Here is a 20727-nt window from a genome sequence, read left to right as displayed (position 1 = left end):
CCTCATGGGCCAGCCTCCACTGGGACCCCCCGTGACAAGACAGCAGTAGAGACAAGTAATAACTCTTGTAGTCAATGTACAAATACAGTGGTGCCTCGCAAGACGAAATTAATTCGTTCCGCAAGTTTTTTCTTCTTGCGAGTTTTTTGTCTTGCGAAGCACGGTTTCCCATAGGAATGCATTGAAAATCAATCAATGCGTTCCTATAGAGACCGTCCGGGGACAGAGGGGAAGCGCCGCTCTGTCCCCTCTTTTGAAGCAAGGGGCTGCGGGGAGAAGATCGCTTCTCCCTGCCGCCCCTTGCTTCAAAAGAGGTCTGGGGACAGCGGGGAAGACGCGCTGCGCTTCCCACTGTCCCTGGACCTGGGGCTGCGGGGAGAAGATCGCTTCTCCCCGCCGCCCCTTGTTTCAAAAGAGGTCCGGGGACAGAGGGGAAGACGCGCTGCGCTTCCCACTGTCCCTGGAGCTTGCGGGGCGAGCTTCGTTTTGCGAAGCAAGTCCATAGGGAAATTCGTCTTGCGAGGCAACTCGAAAACAAAAAAACCTTTCGTTTTGTGAGTTTTTCGTCTCGCGGGGCACCACTGTAGATGAAGATTACGCATTGAGAAATTAATATTTGGATTGTATTTGTCAAAACCATAGGAACACATGGATTAACATACTATAGTTTTGTAGTCTTAATTGCCGTATTTTTCGCTCCATAAGACGCACCTGACCCTAAGACACACCTAGTTTGTAGAGGGGGAAAACAAGAAAAAAAAATATTCTGCGCAGAGCATGTAAGCGGCTCTCGCTTTTCTTGATTTAAAGCATTGGAGGACTTTCCTTTACTAATAACACAACACTCCCATCTCTTTAGTCTATTATAGAAAATCTATTACTATCTAGAATTGCCATTGCTGCTGACACAGCTCCCTGTACCACAGCTGAGACTATATTTCAAATTCTGAGGGATCAGCATCAGTTTTTTCAGATCTTTCAGGTGCTAAGTCTCAAGCCTGGCTAACTAAAGTGAATGCATTCAGGCATTTAACATCACAACTGTTTTGGCCATCAGTGTACATAGGAGTGAAGCTTTAAATTGCTACACCCAAAACAAATTCCTATGGACCAGCATTTAACTTAACAATACCAATACTTTACAGCGAGGCAGGAGGAGGGATGGGCAAGCAAAGTGAGAGCTGCGCAAAGTGGGACAGAAGCCATGTAAGCGGCTCTCACTTTGCTTGCTCCCGTCCGTCTCTCATCCTGCTTCACTGAGAAGCCAGCAGAGCAAGAACGATAGCTGCTCAGCGGCTCTTGCTCTGCTGGCTTCACAGTGAGCAACAGACGGGCGCCATGGCTCCGACTGAGGTATCCCTCAGCTCACGACTGCAGTGGTAGCCAAGGGATCCCTCTGCCGCCCAGTGCATTTGCTCCATAAGATGCACAGACATTTCCCCTTACTTTTTAGGAGGAAAAAAGTGTGTCTTATGGAGTGAAAAATATGGTATATTTTATTGCTGTTTTCAACTACTTTTTAAAAGGATTTTTTAATGTACAGTCGTATCTTGGTTTTCAAACAGCTTAATTCTCGAACATTTTGTCTCCCGAATGTTGCAAACCTGGAAATGACTGTACTGGTTTGCAAACTATTTTTGGAAGCTGAACGTCCAGCGGGGCTTCTGATTGGCTGCAGGAGCTTCCAGCAGCCAATAAGAAGCCGCGCTTTGATTTCTGAACATTTTGGAAGTCGAACGGACTTCTGGAATGGATCCCGTTCGACTTCCAAGGCATGACTATTTTCTTCTTCTTTCTCATTTATTTTAATTTATATTTTGTTGAGATTACTAAAATAATACCCCCTTCCCCTCGGAACAGGAGTATCTTCCTGGGGATAGAAGGGAGGAATGCCACACAACAACAACAAGCAAGGCAAGACTCAAATCGCATGATGCATGAACATCATTACCGGTGCTGCAGAGTGCAAATTTTTCCAGCGATTTATCTACTGGTAGATAACTTCACTGGTAACAGTGATTGGATTCCAATTGGAAATGTGATATTGGCTGTTTCAAAGGTGGTCGGTTTGGGTTTTTTGTAGCTTTGTTTAGTAAGCACAAGTAAAATAAAAATAAATTTGCACAGGAATTTTTCTTTTGTTCGAAATTTCCCAGAAAACTCACATGGCTGATGATGCCAGGGATATATACACAAGGGATTCCCAACCTGCCTGGCCATCAGTCAAGGACACTTGAGAGTTATAGTCCAGCAATGGCCACAATCCCCTCCTGCTTTCTACCTCTGTGTTTCACTCCCTTTAAGCCATTGATCCTGCTTCTCAGGATCTTTCAAACTAAGATAGCCACCCTCCCGTGACCTCTGCTCAAAATCTTATCCAGTTGGCACCCCGCCAAACACACAAGTCCTCCCCGCTAACCAGTTCGAACCTGCAACCAACCCCGCCCCTCAGCACTGCCACTGACCTTGTCGTAGGGGCAACAGGCCCATCCGCCTGAGCTGGACTTGCAGCAGGTCTGGTGGTCGTGACAGTAGTGCTGATCACCGCACGACACATCCCGGCCGGACGTGGGGGCGCGCGAGGAACTCAGCAGACCGCCTGCAGGCAGGAGCCTGGGCCGGATCTGCTTCTCGCATGTCCGAGCTGCCACGTTGCAGGTGTAGCCCGAAGGGCAGCAGTGTTTGTGATCCTCGCAGCAAATAGCCTGCAGAAGCAGAGAGAGAAAAGCTTTGGTCCTCAGGGTCTGTCCTGATGCCGCAACACTCGATGGCCTAGCCAAAGCGTTGCCCACATGTGAAAGGGGGTTTGCTTTTAACAGCTAAAAAGGATACAGGTTTCTGTTATTAACCAACGTCTCCCCAGTGGAGAAGACATGGCCAAATGCAGCACAATAAACAAAAGCAAGGGGGTGGGGAAAAGGAATGGCTGACAAGCTGAAATTTGTGCCTCTTTTTAAGAATTACTTGCACCCTGAGAAATCTCCGCTTTCATTTTACACAAACTCAAGTTTTTAGACCTTAAAAGCTGTGGAGACAGCGTTGTTGAAGAAGAAGAAGAGTTTGGATCTGATATCCCGCTTTATCACTATCCAAAGGAGTCTAAAGCGGCTAACATTCTCCTTTCCCTTCTTCCCCCACAACAAACACTTTGTGAGGTGAGTGAGGCTGAGAGACTTCAGAGAAGTGTGACTGGCCCAAGGTCACCCAGCAGCTGGATGTGGAGGAGCGGGGAAGCGAACCCGGTTCACCAGATTATGAGTCTACCACTCTTAACCACTACACCACACTGGCTCTCACTAGCTTGGGCGTGTTCTCAGGTTACTGGGGGGGGGGGGGCGAGGAGGAGTCGAGGAGGCTGGGGCCATCTCCCTTGGCTAGTGAAACACACATTTATTTATTTACTGCCAGGACTAGCTTTTCCCAGAACAGCATTTAGGTTAGCTAACACATGCCTCAGAGTTCACAAAGGGTGCTGGAATAGCACCCAACACCCTGAAGAAACCAAGCTGCTGCTTCTCTGACCAGCACCCTGAACCCTCTGCCTCCCACACCGGCTCTATCTTTTTCTGTGCTTTGCCCTGCTCTTGCCCTATTTTCTAATAGATCAGAATCGATTCGAGCATCACACAGTGCAAGGCTGCCTCCCGCATGTCAATCAGTCGCCCAGTGCCCTGGCATGCTTTCGCTTCAGCGTTCTGTGCTGGCACCTGGGCAGAAGGTAAAGGGACCCCTGACCATTAGGCCCAGTTGTGACCGACTCTGGGGTTGCGGCACTCATCTCGCTTTATTGGCCGAGGGAGCCGGTGTACAGCTTCCGGGTCATGTGGCCAGCATGACTAAGCCGCTTCTGGCGAACCAAAGCAGCACACGGAAACGCCATTTACCTTCCCGCCAGTGCAGTACCTATTTAGCTACTTGCACTTTGAGGTGCTTTCAAACTGCTAGGTTGGCAGGAGCTGGGACCGAGCAACGGGAGCTCACCCCGTCGCGGGGATTCAAATGGCTGACCTTCTGATCGGCAAGTCCTAGGCTCTGTGGTTTAACCCACAGCGCCACCCATGTTAAGTTTGTGCAAAGCCCCGGCTGCACTCACGTTGGGTAGCTGGCAGCAGCTCCACCCGCCCGAGACATCCCTGCAACAGGTCTGCCCTTCTTCGCAGCTGCTTGTGTCGTTGCACCGGATGCCACCGTTCTGAGTCACACCGGCAGGATGCTTGGGAGCCCAAGGTAGAGAGTGCTGTGGCGACTGGCAGGTTTTCTGACCTGGATCGCAAGTGTAGTCTTTGGGGCAGCAGTGGACATGGTCTGGGCAACAGACAGCCTGCAGGGGGGGCAGGAGAGAGATACAAGAATAGGAGCTGGCAAGATTTAACATCAAAGATCAGAGACCAAAACGGAAAAAAAAATTCTGAAAACCACTGGCCTCGGGCATCATTGTGAATTCACAAGAGGCCGAGAAAGAGGAGCAGGATTTGAATCTGGGACTCCCTGGGGTCAGAGCTCAGTCCCTTATGCTGCACCAGCTCTTTAGGAGACGATGACTACAAGGGCTGAATCCCAGGAACCGTTTTCCCAGCTGGAAGCATCTTAAGAAAACACAGGGATTGGCCAATGGGGAACCATTGCCTGCCACAAAGGCATATTACAGCAGCGGAAGGATTCCCCTTTGTTTAAAAAGAGGTTTTTCTTGAACTGCACAGAACAGCACCATCACTTTAGTTTCACACTTGATAGCAACTTGTTGGGGGCTCTTCTGCCACCCCAGCTTACCTCTGGGAAAGGGCAGCACCCCCACTCGCCCGAGGGCATCCGGCAGCAGGTGTTCCCGTCTGGGCAGCTCGCCTTGTCGTCACACCTGATGTCATTCACCTCCCTCAGCTGAATGAGAGCCATTGAAACCTGCCGGGAAGGCCGTCTGCTTTGGACGCAGGAGCCGTGTTCCACGTCACAGGTGTAGCCCCCAGGGCAGCAATTCTTTTGGTCAGAGCAGCAGACGGCCTGCGGAGGAAAGGAAGGAAGGGTGAAGACTCACCCCTCATCAGGGGCCTATAGGCAGCTCCCCAAATCAACCACTCTTTACCTGTAAGGAAACCGCTGCCACCATCACACACACACACACACACACACACACACACACACACACATTTTGGGGATAAACTCGCCCGCTCGACATACCTGTGGGAAAGGGCAGCACGCCCAACTCAGCGCTCCGACCATGCAGCACGTCTGCCCATCTAGGCAGCTGAACTCCTCGTTGCATTTCACGTTCCTGCTCAAAGAGGCGAAGCCAACGACGGCCGGCTTCTTCTCCAGCCAAGGGATGCTGCCTCCATTCTTCGTGCAAGTGCCTTCCGACAAGTTGCACTGGTAGTTGGTGGGGCAGCAGTGGGAGCCGTCCTTGCAGCAGATGGCCTGGGGGGAGGGGGAAGCAGAGGGGGTGGGTGGGGCGGGAAGGAACTCGTGAGCCTGGAAGGAATCGGGGACAGGATTTACAATCCCTGACTAAACGGTGGCAGGGTCTCTGGTCTCACCAAGTCTTCAATGGGATTTTGATTGGAGACCCAAGTCAACGATGCTACAGGAATCAACGGAATAGCCTACTCCTGTTCACCTTCAAATTACAGGCTGATTTTGTAGGTTTTTCAAAAGAATGCATGGGGTGGGGGAACGGCATTATATGCTTGGGGGGGGGCCTGACCAGATGAGTTTTTCCTTCATTGCTTTGACACCTCACATTTTTCTTCCAAATGTGTTGGAAGCCCCAGGGACAGAGCAGTTGTGCAGGCGAAGTGCTAGATGGCATGTAAGGGCAGAAGAGTCCCTTCCCGATCCATCGGGATAAAGTAATGAAATTATTACTAATCTGGCAAATCACTGGGCACCCCCAGCTGCCAAATGCAAAGCCAGAACCAAATTAGATGGGATTGCATCAGGTTAGGGAGCTGCTGCCATCCTGTAAAAAGTGGGAGAAGCAATTTAAATGGGAAACGCAGGGGGGGAGAGCCAGGCTGAAAACTTGCCAGCCCATATTTTACTTCCCCACATATCCCCCTTTCTCCAGGTGCTTTGGGCTTTGACACTGAAAAGGCTTGGGAAAGCAGAGAGGGAAAGGAGCCCAAGAAAAGAAAGGGGCCGAGAAATATCACTGACTGCAACACAAACCATAGGGCAGGCTACAGGTAGGTAGCCGTGTTGACCTGCCATAGTCAAACAAAAATAAAAAATTCCTTCCAGTAGCACCTTAGAGACCATCTAAGTTTGTTATTGGTATGAGCTTTCGTGTGCATGCGATTGGCGAGGGGGAGACTGAATTTCACCGAGCAAAAGCCACTGGTTTCTAGTTGTCAAGATGCACCTCCTTGCTGGGTAACGGCATTATGCAATCTACTGTTCTCCCCACAAATGGGCTCTGCTTGTTCCCATTTTACAGACAGCAAAACTCCGGCCGTCAGACACTCCCAGCGCAGCCAGGCTTGAACCCACTTACCCCCCTTTCCGTTCCACAGCCAAGACACTTGGAGCGCACGGGCCACTGTGGCATTTGGCAGTGAGTGTTGATTTCGCCGGCCCAGGCAGAATCGCCAATTTTCGGGGCAGGGAGGAAGAGATGGGACCTGCCCCACCCTCCTCTTACCTCTGGCAAGGGGCAGCAGCCCCACGCGCCCGATGACAGGCGGCAGCAGGTGTGCCCTTCTGGGCATTCCGTGTGGGCATCGCACGGCACTGCCGTGCCCGCAGAGCTCGCAGGCAGGGAGTGTGGCTCTGCTTTTGCCAGCCACGGGATGCTTCTGCCGCCTTCGTCACAGGTCCCAGCAGCCACATTGCATGTGTAGCCCTTTGGGCAGCAGTGGACGTGGTCTGAGCAGCAGACAGCCTGGAAAAGGACATGGAGGGTTCTCAGGTTCATTCATGGAGCAGTTGACACAGAGGGCACAAGGAGGCTGCCACCTAGCCATGGAAGAAAGACCCTCCCCACCAGCCCAGCTAGCAGAGATCCTTTTCGACATAGAGGTTCCTGAACATTTCAGGCCACCACCGCCTGGGTCCCACGGAGACTCAGAAACTACAACTAATCCAGAACGCAGCTGCAAGGCTGGTGACTGGGAGCAGTCGCTGGGACCATATACAGTGGTACCTCGGGTTGCATACGCTTCAGGTTACAGACTCCGCTAACCCAGAAATAGTACCTCGGGTTAAGAACTTTGCTTCAGGATGAGGACAGAAATCGTGCTCCAGCAGCGCAGTGGGAGCGGAAGGCCCCATTGGCTAAAGCACTGCTTCAGGTTAAGAACAGACCTCCAGAACGAATTAAGTTCTTAACCTGATGTACCACTGTAACTAGTCCTAAAGGATCTTCAGTGGCTCCCAGAATGTTTCTGAGCACAATTCAAAGTGTTGGTGCTGACCTTTAAAGCCCTAAACGGCTTCGGCCTAGTATACCTGAAGGAGCGTCTGCACCCCCATTTTTCAGTCCACACACTAAGATCTAGCTCCGAGGGCCTTCTGGTGGTTCCCTCACTGCAAGAAGTAAGGTTACAGGGATCCAGGCAGAGGGCCTTCTTGGTAGTGGCGCCTGTCCTGTGGAACACCCTCCCATCAGATATCAAGGAGATAAACAACTACCAGACTTTTAGAAGACATCTGAAGGCAGCCCTGTATAGAGAAATTTTAAAAATGTCTAATGTTGCACAATTTTTTATGTGCTGTAAGCTGCCCAGAGTGGCTGGGGAAACCCAGCCAGATGGGTGGGATATAAATTAATAATAAATAATGATAATGATGATTATTCCCAGTTACCCCTGCCATATAAAAACATTCAGAATAGCGGTTACTCACTAAGGAACATAGTAAGCAACACAGTAAAATTGAAAGCAGTAACCACTTGCTACACATTTGTTCAAAATCCAATGAAAACTACTTTGTTCAATTAGTTCAACAAAAATGGAGAAGCTGGTGTCACTGGGTATCAGGTTCATCCAAGTCTGATAGTCATTTACACCTCCAGCGCTCCCTGCCACGCCCTTGCCCCTTAGTGCCCCCAACACCAGGGGGAAGTAATGCCCCCTTTGGAAACCACGGTTTTAACAGCAGGTATCGGGGACAAGGCCTGGTACCCTTTCACAGGCAAAACTATAGTAAGGTTACCAGACGTCCCCGTTTCTTGGGGACAGCCCCTGGATTTACATATCAGTCCCCTGACAAAATCCATCTATTTAGCAGGAAGTTGAAAAGCATCCCCGGATTCATTGGGGGGAAAACTGGTAACCTTAAACTATAGGATTCGTCCTGTCCCCCCACTATGGCCACTTCCTGACTTGAATGAGTCAAAACCCTTGCCCCACAGAAGGAAGAAAGGAAGTTGCCTTGGCCCACCAAGTTCAGGACTGACCGGTGGGATTTCAGAAGGGACCCCGTAGGTGCCAGAGACTGAGCCTGGGACCACCTGCACCCCTGCCCCCTCATCCATCACTCCTCTTACCTCCTCCAATGGGCAGCACCCCCATTCGCCTGGGCTTCGCAGGCAGCAGGTGTTCCCATCTGGGCAGGTGTGCTCATCGTCGCACTGGACAACACCGACTACAGGAAGGGGAGGGAGGCACATCAGAATGGGAACCAAGAATGCCCTACCTCAAGGCTGCTTTTGGCGGCCCTTGGCAACATTCGACTCCCCCCTGAACCCCCTTCCCCACTGTATTGCCAAGACCAGGTAAGTGAGGTGCTGGGCTTTGGGAAGGAGGTGTGGTGTTCTGGCAGAGTCCTAGTAGCGTCCTGCCTCCTTTCCAAAGCCTAGTAGTGCTTTCCTAGCTTTAGGAAGGAGATGGGAGGGGGCCCACCAGGGGACGCATTGGAAGATGGCTGACAATAACATCTCTCCAACCCACACGAGGTAATTAAGAGGCTGCTATGGGAAGTATGCAGCCTTCCTTGCCCCCCCCCCAAGGGGATGGGGGGCCTGCCTTGCTAGCGGTGTCCATAATGCACCCCCGGATTCGAAAGAAGGGGGTGTGGACACTTGGCACGAAGCCCTCGAGTGAAGTCGGCTCTTCCTGACGCTATCTCCAATTAGCGCACTGGTTCGCATTAGCTTGAAATATTTAATTGGAAATATATAATTGGAAAGAAGCTAATGCACATACATCAAGTGAAGATCGGGAGTAAAGGCTGCTGATAAATGGGATCTCTGTGAGCGGAGCGACGGGCGTGAAAATAAATCAAGTGAAGAATCAACATCAAGAGATTGGTATGTTGGAGTGAAACGGAAAGGGAGGGGAGGAAAAAACTTTTCTTTTTTTGCCTTATGTAAGTACCAATAACCCTCCCCTCCAGACAGAGAAAAGAATCGTTGCTATTATTAATCACAAGCAGGAGACTAAGAACTGTGTGGGAGTGAATTATTGATTGAGGAGAGGACTGGTGGAAATACTGGGGAATGAAAGGAAAGTTTTATGACGCAGTTAAAAATGGAGTTCCCTGGAGACAGGCTTGCCTAAGGTGGACAAGAGGGAGGAGGACCAGGGTCATTGGAATGTGAATGTATGGTTATCGGAACATTATCTTGTCCTGGTAGAGCCCTCTGAGATATAGATTCGCAAGCCTGTGAATCAACAGTCAGACTGTGGGAATGTTTTTAACGGAGGTGTGAAAATGGCGTCTGTCCTTTATGTGATATGATTTTTGGAGAGTGTAAAACCCACACAGGAGATGTTTGTCTTTCACCCGCTTGTGAAGATTATCAGAGATCACAAAGAAAGGAATATATGATAACAACAAAGAAGATGAAGAAAATAACAAAAAGACTATCTGGACAGAACTGGATAGAACTGTTTGATCAAGGCAGCAGCAAGAGTGATGTTTTGACCCCTTTCAGAACTTGAAGTATGGGTACCCCCAACGAAAATTTTAAAAATCCGGCTGTATAATTTGGATTTAATGTGATTTGGAATTAATGTGATTTGATTGGCCTGTTAATAAAAATTATATTTAAAAAAAAGGAAGGAGATGGGAGGGCTCTAGGACCCTGCCAGAGCTTTGCGCCTCCTTCCCAAAGCCCAGTGTGTTGCTTTAGCTGGTATGGGGAAGGCAGCATGAGGGGTGAGGAGTATCAGGTTTTGGTCTTGCTCCCTTAGGAGCAGAGGAAGCTGCATTACACCGTGTTGGAGCATTGGCCCATCTAGCTGAGGACTGTCTACACTGACTGGGAGTGTCTCGCCACTGTTTCAGACACAGGTCTGTCCCAGGCCTAACCTGGGGATGCCAGATAGATAGATAGATAATTTATTATGGTCGGAGACCAGCTTATAAAACACACTTGGGGTACAGTCACAGAAGGAAAACAAACAACTGAAACAATGTACAACAATAAATTTAAAAACAATGTACAACAATAAACCACAGCAGCGAGCTGACCCAGAGTTACCCATAGAACCGAGTTTGGGGATTTTCTTAACGAACTAGTTTGAGTTGGGAGACGGTCTGTGCCTACAGATCTGTACACAGAATCTGGCGACCATCCGGGTCGTCTTCTGATCTTTGCCTAAGAGGAATAGGTCGAATTTTTGCTTTTCCGAGAGGTCAGCGAGCCTCACCAGTAGGGGATCAATGGTCTTAACTACGTGCCTCTTCATAAAAGGGACATCTAAAGAACAAGTGCTCTGGGCTTCCTATCTCCCCCAACGAAGAGGCGCAAAGTCTGAGTGTATGGGACTTTTTTCAAGGCTCCTTCCAGGACCGGCGAGGGCAGGGCCGAGCTTCTGGTGAGTGTAAAGGCCCTTCTTGCAGGAGATGCCAGAAATTGAACCCGGGACCTTCTGCTTGCAAGGCAGATGCTCCTCCAATAAGCAGCAGCCCCTCTCCCAAAGTCTACATCCTGGGCAGCCAACCTGGTACCTTACTGAAGCAGCTGACCTACACCTCCCAACCACTTCTGACACCACGATGCTAGCTATCCCCATTCGACATAACACATGCAGGCACAGATTTTCGCCTCCCTTGCTGCTTTGCAGAATACCCCCCCCCACACACACACACACACCGAGTCCTGCCTCACCTGTTTGGCGGAGGTCCGCAGCAAGGTGCAAGATGGGCCATGACCTCTGCGGAGTCATAGTGCATCGCGAGTGCTCCAGGTCGCACTTGGTGCCCTGTGGGCAGCAGTGAAGGTGGTCGCTGCAGCAGACAGCCTGGCAGGAGGCGAGGAAAGGTTGTGGGCATCGGATCAAAAACGGCACTGCCTGCATCTGCCTAGCTTGGGACGTAGGGTGGGCTGGAGGGCACCAGTTCATGCCAAACATGGCAACCCATGCTCCTGGTTTGAGGGCTGCATCTTTTCCATATCTTGCTGCTATGGGCAGCAAGCCCAGTGGACAAGTGCTAATTTGCAGTAAGGCTTCACGGAAAAGAGGACCAACAGACACCCCAAAGCTCCCCCAAAATGAATCAAGTGGAGGGGGTGTCAAGGTCCTCAGAAGAAGCTGCCCTGGTGGATCTGTGTTGCTGGGAGTGGAGTAAGACTGGGCAATATATGGTCCAAAATCAGTTTGAAGTCCATATCATGATATTGGTTTCATAATTTTTGACCTGGAAATGTATCGTGAATCACGATGTGTGTGTATGCTCTGTGCAAAAGTCACCGTGCGGGGAAAACCATGAAGCCAGCCAATGCCTCTACAACGCTCCATCCATATTTCAGACATTGTGATATATTGGTATATCGCAATGTTCAGCTTGTGATAAATTGCGATGTCGAAAACCAGGCATCGCCCAGCGCTAGAGTGGAGTACAAGCCTCAGGGAAGTGGGCAAGTGAAAGAGGGAGGTGGTTTCTTGCTTCACCCCCACAGCCAAAATCCAATGGTTCTCGAACGGCTTAGTTGATGAACAAATTGACTCCGCAATGCCTTGGTTTTTGAATGATTTCAGGAGTTGAACGTACTTCCGGAACGGATTGAGTTCAAGAACCAAGGTTCCACTGTATGTTGGTCAAAAAAAGAGCTGCCACAATTTGAATTTAGCGAGAGCCGCAGGCCTAGCAACACTGGCCCCTTCCACTGAACCCACACAATCCCATCCAGTTGTCTTTCTGAATTTGATACTTACATTGGGTAGGTGGCAGCAGCCATATTGGCCCGTTGGGAGAATGCAGCAGGTGTCTGTATCCGGGCAGCTGGACTGATTACCTGGGCAGAGACTGTTCCGAGGTGAATCTGCAGAGGAGGTTCAGAGACAGGAATTTAAGGGGGTCGGATGCACTGCCTTGTCAGAAGGGGAATGAAGAACTGCTGTACTGAATGGGCAGCAACTCCAGGTCCACCCCATCCTTCACGCCACGTTCCGTACCCAACAGAACCGCTCGCCTGGTCGCTGGGAACTTCTTCCGAAGAGGGTGCTCCCCGGAGGCTGCAAAGCACCGCGCGTGTGGCAGGTCGCAAGTTGTGTTGTGTGGGCAGCAGTGGATCTTGTCTTCACAGCACAATGCCTTGGGAGAGAAAGAGGCGAGGAATGTGACAGCAAGCCCAAAATCCATTATTTCAACTAGTTGTTGTTTTTTATAATTTTAATGTTGCTGTTATATATTTGCTTTTCTTAGCTTATGGGTTCATGGTACGTTCAATATAATTTCATGTTGCTGTTATATATTTGCTTTTCTTAGCTTACGGGTTCATGGTACTTTCAATATTTAATTGTAAGCCACCCTGATCATGTATCCCAAAGATTGCGCTTTTATTATTGCCTTTTATACCCAAACAAGTTTCTAGTCTAGCATGGATGATGGGAGGTGTAGTCCAATGACCACGGATAACAGCCACGGCTTTCCCATCCCTGCCTGATTTGATTTGCTGCTTGCTTCACACACACACCTCAATTACCTGGTCCTATTTCTAAGTTATCTGCTCACAAGTACATCAGCACACACAGTATTTTTCCTTCAAGAAGCACCACCTCAAGCTTCTTAGCAGCTATATTACACAGACTCTTTTGCCAATGGCTTCAGAAAGTTCAAGAGCACTTGTGCCTTTGAGATGTTGAGTTCGTTAATGACTTTCTCTTGGGTTGTTGGTTTTTTTACATTTTTAAATATTTAGTTAGGTTTTTTAAGAGGTGTCAAGTTGCATCCCAGCATAATTACTTAAGGAGGAGCTTCGGTTCTGAAACACATCCAGCTATAATACTGCATTCAGCTATAATGAAACTCTCACAGATGTGGACTTTGGAGAACCCATTTCTGCTTTTTGCATTCTCTCACGAATTTGCCCCCTGGTTCTTTTTGAGTTTTTCTTTTCTTTTTGCACGACCTGGAGCCGTTCTATAGTGCACCTGCTCTCTTGCTGCATTGCAGAGACTCCTCCCCACCCCCCAGCTAGCCAATGGGTCTTGCTACCCCGTAAGACCCACTCTCCCCTCTGGGAATCTTCAGGGATTCAAGCCGCACAGACACACTTGGTCTCAATGGTACAAGGTGTGGCCCAGAAGTTGCTCCACAACCTCCTGATCAATACAAGAACTTAAAACCAAGTCAGACCCAAGGGAGTGAGGGATCTTGGGGCAACTTGGAAGAAGATCAACAAGGATTTCCTATTCTCAGTTGTTTAATAACAGCAGCAACCAAACTACACTCCCAGTACAACTGCTGAAGCGCAGAAAGTTGGGGCAGGTGACGAGGATTGTATTCTGTGGAGGGTGCCTCATTACGGTAGAAGGGGCACTGCCCCCCAACCTCACTTTTCCAGGGGGCAACTCTGGTTTATCTGCTTTCTCCTCCTCAGTCCCAATGCTGCCTTGCAGAACTCGCCAGAGAGCAAGATGGTGACTGAAGGAGACTGAGTTGGCTTCTCTTGGCGTTGGCTGTGGCGCCACCTGCTGTTGGGCTCCTTGTCTCCTGCCCTACCAGTCCCAAACATGCACCAGCCACCACTGAATTTTGTGTGTGTGGAAGGACTGGGACGCAGTTCGGTTCCGCCACTCACATTCCTGGGCTCAGAATTCTTTAATTGTTAAGTGCTGGCCTTTTGCGTCTGGTTCTGGCTGGCAGATCTTTGGGTTCTAATCAATAGCAAAGTAGAACGTGGGAGCCTGAAGTCCACCCGCCTCTGATCTCGACCACTATTGTCTACTCTGACAGACAGCAGTAAGTGCTCCGTCATGGCGCTGTGGCACCCGCAAGGTCTCAAGACAACTGCAGGTGCCTTTCAGAAGCCTCTGCTTTTCCATCAGATTGGCTTTTAGCGGTCAGGAAAAAGGCAAGCTAAAGATTTAATAATTTACGACGGGTTTTCAGATTGTTAGTCACCCAAAGGCTAGACATCAAATCAATTAATACCTTGATTTTTTGGGGGTAGGGGGACACTGTTCTCTGCAGCTTTTGCTTATACTAAGTGTTTTGTGAGTTGCGGAAGCATCTGCAGAACAGAACAGAACACTGGGTGGGGAATCCAGATCTCTCTTCACTTTAAAACCAAGTTCCTAGTCCCTTGGGCTGTACATATATGGTTGAAAGCGCACAGGAAACGTGTTAAAATCTCAGAAGCAAGAAAGGTGGCTGAGTGGGGTGCTAGGCCTTCAGTGTGATTTGCGATTACAAGAAAGCAAAAATGACACAAAGTGCTAGCAAGTGAAGAATTTTGTGTGCGTGTGTGTGTGTGTGTATAATATTGTGTGTGTATATATATATATATATATATATATATATATATATATATATATATATATAAACACCCACAAAAGGACAAATTATGCAAATGAAAGATGCTTGTATCATTTATAGACTGAAGAATTAAGCTTCTTTGGCACTGATTTTTATAGGCTAGTGATGCAGAAGGAAGATATCAAGGTGAAATGGCATTGCCAACAGGAACTGTACATTGTAATTGTTGGACATGACAATCTTTGGACCATCCTTGGACTTTACGGCAATAAAAACATATAGAAGCTTAACGGTAACATGATTATGTTATTGCCACCAGGAGCTTAAAAGATCCATCGCATCTTGGTCACTGTCTCTTCGAGCTCCTGCCATCGGGACGGAGATACAGGACGATGAAGACAAGAACGAGCCGTCTTAAGAACAGCTTCTCCAGAGCAATCTCGGCCCTGAATGGGAAGCCCGGACTTTGAAAGTCATCTAATCTTCCTTGCTGTATTATACTGTATTGTTTTAATTAGTGTTTTTATAGTTGTTTTGATTTTGTGTGGTGTGCCCTACCTGGGTGGATGGAGCAGCCAAGTAATTTCGTTGTCCCCGAGAGGGGGCAATGACAATAAAGATATTATTATTATTATTATTATTATTATTATTATTATTATTATTATTATAACTGTGCTTTGCAAATTTTTGACATGACAACTACAGTTTTATTATAGATAATGTTATGTTACTTTATAGCCAGTTACGTGTGTGTTGTGGTATTCTGAACATGAATTATGTAACGAGGCAATCGTGGCAATCGTGGCATTGCAGGGGTTGGAACAGATGACCTTTGGGGGTCCCAACTCTACAATTCCATCTGCCGGGCCCCCATACCTCGGGCATCGGGCAACACCCCCAGACTCCATCGGGCATCATACAACAAGTAGACTCATTTGGGCATTCCGATTCCCCATCTGGACACTGAACAGCACCGACTCTGGCAGGAAAAGTTGGAGCTAGAAGCCAAAAGCAACAGAAAATCCATGTTAAAAGTAAGTTCTAGCCGATTTTCGAAAAACATTCAGAGGAAGCCACTGGGATAGTTAGATAATTCTTCTTGCCAGGTTTTGCAGTTCATTGTTCCGGCTGTGACCACCCCTCTCTCCTTTCCATCACCCTGCCCCAAGGTACCTTCACTCTTAGAGCAGGATTTCCCGTCAGGACTGCAGCGGGAGCCAAGGGGGCAGCAATAGTGGCCGCCAGCACAGGAGATGCCCTGTAAGAGAGGAGGCGAACGTCAGGGAAAAAGACATTCAGCACAAGAGATGGGGGTGGTGATTGCAGGCTCAGAAGGAACCTGCCTTTGCCTGGACCACAGCAGGACGGGTATTTTCTAGGGAGAGGTGTTGCGGACTCAAGTCTGCCCATGAACTAGACAGGGAGGCATGGCAGGCATGTAGCTGGCTGCAGTCACTCAGTGGGATGCTCCCCTTCCATCCCTTTCCAGGACTACAGTCAGTTGCCATCCCCTCTTTCTGTGCTCAGTGCTCCACAGTGCTCAGGTTAAGCGAAGATCACAAGGTTGATTTAGAAGGTTGGTGGCTCACCTACTCAAAGGAGAGATTGACTGAAAAATCTTGCAGTCGTGGCTGGGGACAGGAAGAGATTTCGGAGAGGTTTCTGCTGCCTTCACAACTAAAAAGCACCCTACCCACAAACTCTGGCAGATACCTTTTTGAGATACTCAATAGGAAAATCATGTTTCTTCTCCTTTTTAACCACCCAGTTGGGAGTACAGTACATATGGAAACAGAGATCTATTAAGTGTTAGAACATCTGTTCTGAGATTTATTTCAGCACGGAGCACAAAAGGGAAGGAGGCAGGCGGAGACTACAAGGTGTGGGACACGGAGGCTGAAACTGTCCCTTTCGGCTATCCCGAAACAGTCCTGGAGGAAGACCTGCACCTTGCAGGAACACCCTCCCCTGTTCTCTTCTGTGTCTCACCTCTTTCCAGGGGCAGCAGGCCAAGTCATCGTCCGGAGTACGCAGGCAGGAGTATTCCGCTGGGCACACACGGCCGTCTAAGCACGTAACACCAGAGGGCTCCACCACCTGGTGGAGAGAGTTGTCTTGCGGAGGGAACATGCGCAGGGAGGCAGCTGTGAACTGAAAAAAGAAAGAAGAAGTGGGAAAGTGGGGAGCAGAACTGGCCCCGTGCAGATACCCACACAGACCCAAGACCTCCCTGGAAGAAACAGCTGATACAGAGCTGGGGGGGGCGGGGAGGTGTCACGTAGCTCAGTCAGTAGGACGTGAGACTCTTAATCTCAGGGTGGTGGGTTTGAGCCCCACGGGGGGCAAAAGATTCCAGCATTGCAGGGGGTTGGACCAGATAACTATCGAGGTCCCTTCCAACTCTACGATCCCATGATTCTAGGGTTCTACTCCATGTTAGAAACTCAGGTATATAAGCTTGGCTCCAAATGGCTCCTTAAATGAAGGTTGCAGTCACCAAATTGTAACGTCTAGTTGGAAGAGACCAGTATATATGAGAGCTGTCCCCTGGGATCAAGTGACTTTTCTTCTTTAAGTTCTCAAAGTTCTTAACCTAAGCTCAAGGTTATCATCTGAACTAGCCAGATGTTTAACTGAGAATCAGTCAGTCCACTGTTTGAAAAAATGAGACTTTAGAGCCCCAAAATGGCAACTGGACATTCCGTTTTGGCATCTGCGGCCTTGGTTTAAGGAGCCATTTGGTGCCTAGATTATATCTGAGTTTCTAACACTTCCAACAGCCCTGCCCTCCATGAATTTGTCTAATCTTCTTTTAAATCCAGTTTAAATTCTGATCCTATTCAGGTGTGCTATTGGTGCGCATGTGCCACAGACAGGTGGGGTGAGCCGGAACAGCAAGCTCAGTTCCACTGCCAAGTAAGTGGCAGGGAGCCATTTTACTTGTGGACTTTTACCTCCAGCCAGTGTTAGAAACTGGTACAGAAAACCTAGGCGCCAAATGGCTCCTGGGACCTGGGTTATAGGTGCCAAAACAGAATGTCTAGTCGCTATTTGGGGGGAGGAGGGTTGTCGGCAACACTTTTTATTTATTATTCTGATAAGCTTGAACTAATAATTCACATAAGAGACACATTGTTAATAGCACTTTTTTATCAGAAATTGTTAATACATGTTTAATCTGGTGTTTACAATATTGGTACCATAGTTCAGTTTTCAAAACACTCTACTCTTTACTGTTAAACTCCTTAACATATTGCCTATCCTTAATGTTTACTTCAAGGCTTCAAAGCACAATACATTTCAGTAATCCTTGAGTGCCAGCCAGGCGCAAAAAAAGGGCACCCAGACTTTTTGAGGTGTTTGCAAATGAATAATCTTTGTATTTGTTTTTCCTGTTGGGGCTTTTTTATGCTTCCTTTCATGTTTTAATTTGTACAGTGGTACCTCTGGTTACGTACTTAATTCGTTCCAGAGGTCCGTACTTAACCTGAAACTGTTCTTAACCTGAAGCACCACTTTAGCTAATGGGGCCTCCTGCTGCTGCCGCGCCGCTGGAGAACGATTTCTGTTCTCATCCTGAAGCAAAGTTCTTAACCTGAGGTACTATTTCTGGGTTAGCGGAGTCTGTAACCTGAAGCGTATGTAACCCAAGGTCCCACTGTATTTATGCATTAAACAAACATTTGTGCACCATTCTGGAATCTTTTTGATGTCCAGAAGTACTTTAAATAAACCATTGTTTACAAAGGGTGCATTTAATGGAAGGGGGGAAACAGCTCTGCCTTTACGAAGTTGGGAGTGGGACAAAGACTTGGCTTTTCACCTACTTGTGGAAGGTGCAAATCTAGTTCTCACCTGAGGCTGGTCACAGCAGGAATATCCATCTTCTCCAGAGAGCTTGCAACAAACGGAGGATCCCTTACAGCTATGGCCATCGGGGCATTGCAGAGAAGAAGCTGACCCTCCGAGCACCAGGCACACAAACAGCTGTACCCACCGCATCTTGGCCAAGAAGCTGAAAAGAGAAAGATGGAGAAAAGGACAGGTGTTGGTTAATTACAGGCAAGTCAATGTCTTCCAGCAGTCACGAAATTAAAAGACGCCTGCTTCTTGGGAGAAACGCAATGACAAACCTAGACAGCATCTTAAAAAGCAGAGACATCCCCTTGCCAACAAAGGTCTGTATAGTTAAAGCTATGGTTTTCCCATTAATGATGTATGGAAGTGAGAGCTGGACCATAAAGAAGGCTGATCGCCGAAGAATTGATGCTTTTGAATTATGGTGCTGAAGGAGACTCTTGAGAGTCCCATGGACGGCAAGAAGATCAAACCTATCCATTCTCAGGGAAATCAGCCCTGAGTGCTCACTGGAAGGACAGATTGTGAAGCTGAGGCTCCAATACTTTGGCCACCTCATGAGAAGAGAAGACTCCCTGGAAAAGACCCTGATGTTGGGAAGGATGGAGGGCAGAAGGAGAAGGGGACGAAAGAGGACGAGATGGTTGGACAGTGTTCTCGAATCTACCAGCTTGAGTTTGACCAAACTGCGGGAGGCAGTGGAAGACAGAAGTGCCTGGCATGCTCTGGTCCATGGGGTCGCAAAGAGTTGGACATGACTAAACAACAACCCATTGCGAAATATAGCCAGGCCTTTGGCCTTTAACTATCTGTGGCTTTTTAGAAGTGGGTGGGGTGTTTCTAATGTATTCCTCTTTCCTCTTGGTTTTAATGTATCTTCGGGGGATTACTGTCTGTTTGGTTATAAGTTGTTTTGGTGAGAAAATGGGTCAGCAATAAATCACAGGGAGTCAGTGAAGTTAACTCTTTATTCAAGGAAACAAGGTGGACCCAGGAGGCCAGGCCTAGTGGGCAGAGTGAATCATCCTGGTAGATCTTGCCCCTGTGAGGCAGTTGTGGGGAGTCCCTCTGCCTTCCCACTGTTGCCTAAGTCTCCTCCCCCCCTGGATCCAAGCAATCGGAGGCTCCTTCATCTTGCATGTCCTTGCTTCTCCCTCCTCATACCTCTTCTGGTCCTGGGAGACCAGGGAGGAGGGGAAGTAGTCTCAGCAGGAAGAGGGGTGGGGACAACGACAACAGCCCAGCTTTCTCACCAGCCTGACTTACCGTATTTTTCGCTCTATGGGACGCACTTTTCCCCCTCCAAAAATGAAGGGGAAATGTGTGTGCGTCCTATGGAGCGAATGCAGGCTTTCGCTGAAGCCTGGAGAGCGAGAGGGGTCGGTGCGCACAGACCCCTCTCGCTCTCCAGGCTTCAGGCAGCTATCCGCAAGCCTTCGGAGCACGGCGGGTGTTCCGCCAGGCTCCGAAGGCTTGCGGATAGCAGCCTGTTCTGGGGGTTGGGGTCGGGGAAGCTCGGGCTTTATTTCCCCCCCCTAAAAACTAGGTGCGCCCTATGGTCCGGTGCACCCTATGGAGCGAAAAATACGGTATCTCTGCCTCTCGCCCTCCATTGCTTCAGCTTCTGCCCCGAGTCTGGACTTCTCTCTGCCACTGACTCCCCCCGCTTCTTAAACCCTGTTGTCTCTTCAGCTTCCGACACCTCCTCCTCCCCGTCTTCAACTTCTTACCACTCATGGTCCTCCCACCACCCACCCCCAGGCTCTGAGCCTTCTTCCCCTGGGCAAGATAAAGTGACTGACAAATTTAATTAAATAATAATAACAAATGCCAAGAAGCAGACCCAGGCATAAACGAGAACATGTGCATCAAAAACGTGACCCAGAACTCTGACCTACTGGAGTATCACGTGACTCAGCTGGGTCATCAGCTGACTTTACTGACCCTCGTGTGACTCAGTCATTTTGTACAACATCATGTGAGCAAGCTCTGGGTGTGAACAGAGCCGATAATGGGAAGTTCTAGTCAACGCTGCATTGGGCCATAGAGTTGCCGGCTGCAGGCTAGAATTAAGGGCCTGGGCAGTTGCCACTGAGCTCCTACCGCTGCCCAAGAAGTCTTCAAAGCAAGCAAGGCCAACCCTACCATTAGGCAGAATGAGGTGATGACCTCAGATAGCAGATGCCAAGGGGCAGGGGGCAGCGATGAGGTGTTGGGAGCAGTTTGGAT

General features: G+C 48.9%; 1 protein-coding gene across 3 annotated transcripts in view; it reads right to left on the bottom strand.

The window, feature by feature from the left end:
- Positions 1–20727, bottom strand: part of GRN (granulin precursor) — a 34158-nt gene that overhangs the window by 1028 nt on the left and 12403 nt on the right. For all 3 annotated transcript variants that reach the window (XM_081166256.1, XM_081166257.1, XM_081166255.1), the window contains exons 2-14: positions 18496–18655; positions 16630–16791; positions 15814–15898; positions 15517–15638; positions 12336–12474; positions 12096–12202; positions 11048–11180; positions 8480–8577; positions 6635–6874; positions 5176–5412; positions 4771–4998; positions 4094–4321; positions 2466–2705 (exon numbers count right to left, since the gene is read on the bottom strand). In XM_081166256.1, the coding sequence (XP_081022382.1) occupies positions 2466–2705; positions 4094–4321; positions 4771–4998; positions 5176–5412; positions 6635–6874; positions 8480–8577; positions 11048–11180; positions 12096–12202; positions 12336–12474; positions 15517–15638; positions 15814–15898; positions 16630–16791; positions 18496–18655 (2179 nt within the window). The remainder of the gene's footprint in view (positions 1–2465; positions 2706–4093; positions 4322–4770; positions 4999–5175; positions 5413–6634; positions 6875–8479; positions 8578–11047; positions 11181–12095; positions 12203–12335; positions 12475–15516; positions 15639–15813; positions 15899–16629; positions 16792–18495; positions 18656–20727) is intronic.

Source organism: Podarcis bocagei (genome assembly GCF_964188305.1).
Source record: "Podarcis bocagei genome assembly, chromosome: 13".
Taxonomy (NCBI): domain Eukaryota; kingdom Metazoa; phylum Chordata; class Lepidosauria; order Squamata; family Lacertidae; genus Podarcis; species Podarcis bocagei.
This window is presented reverse-complemented; position numbering and strand designations above follow the sequence as displayed.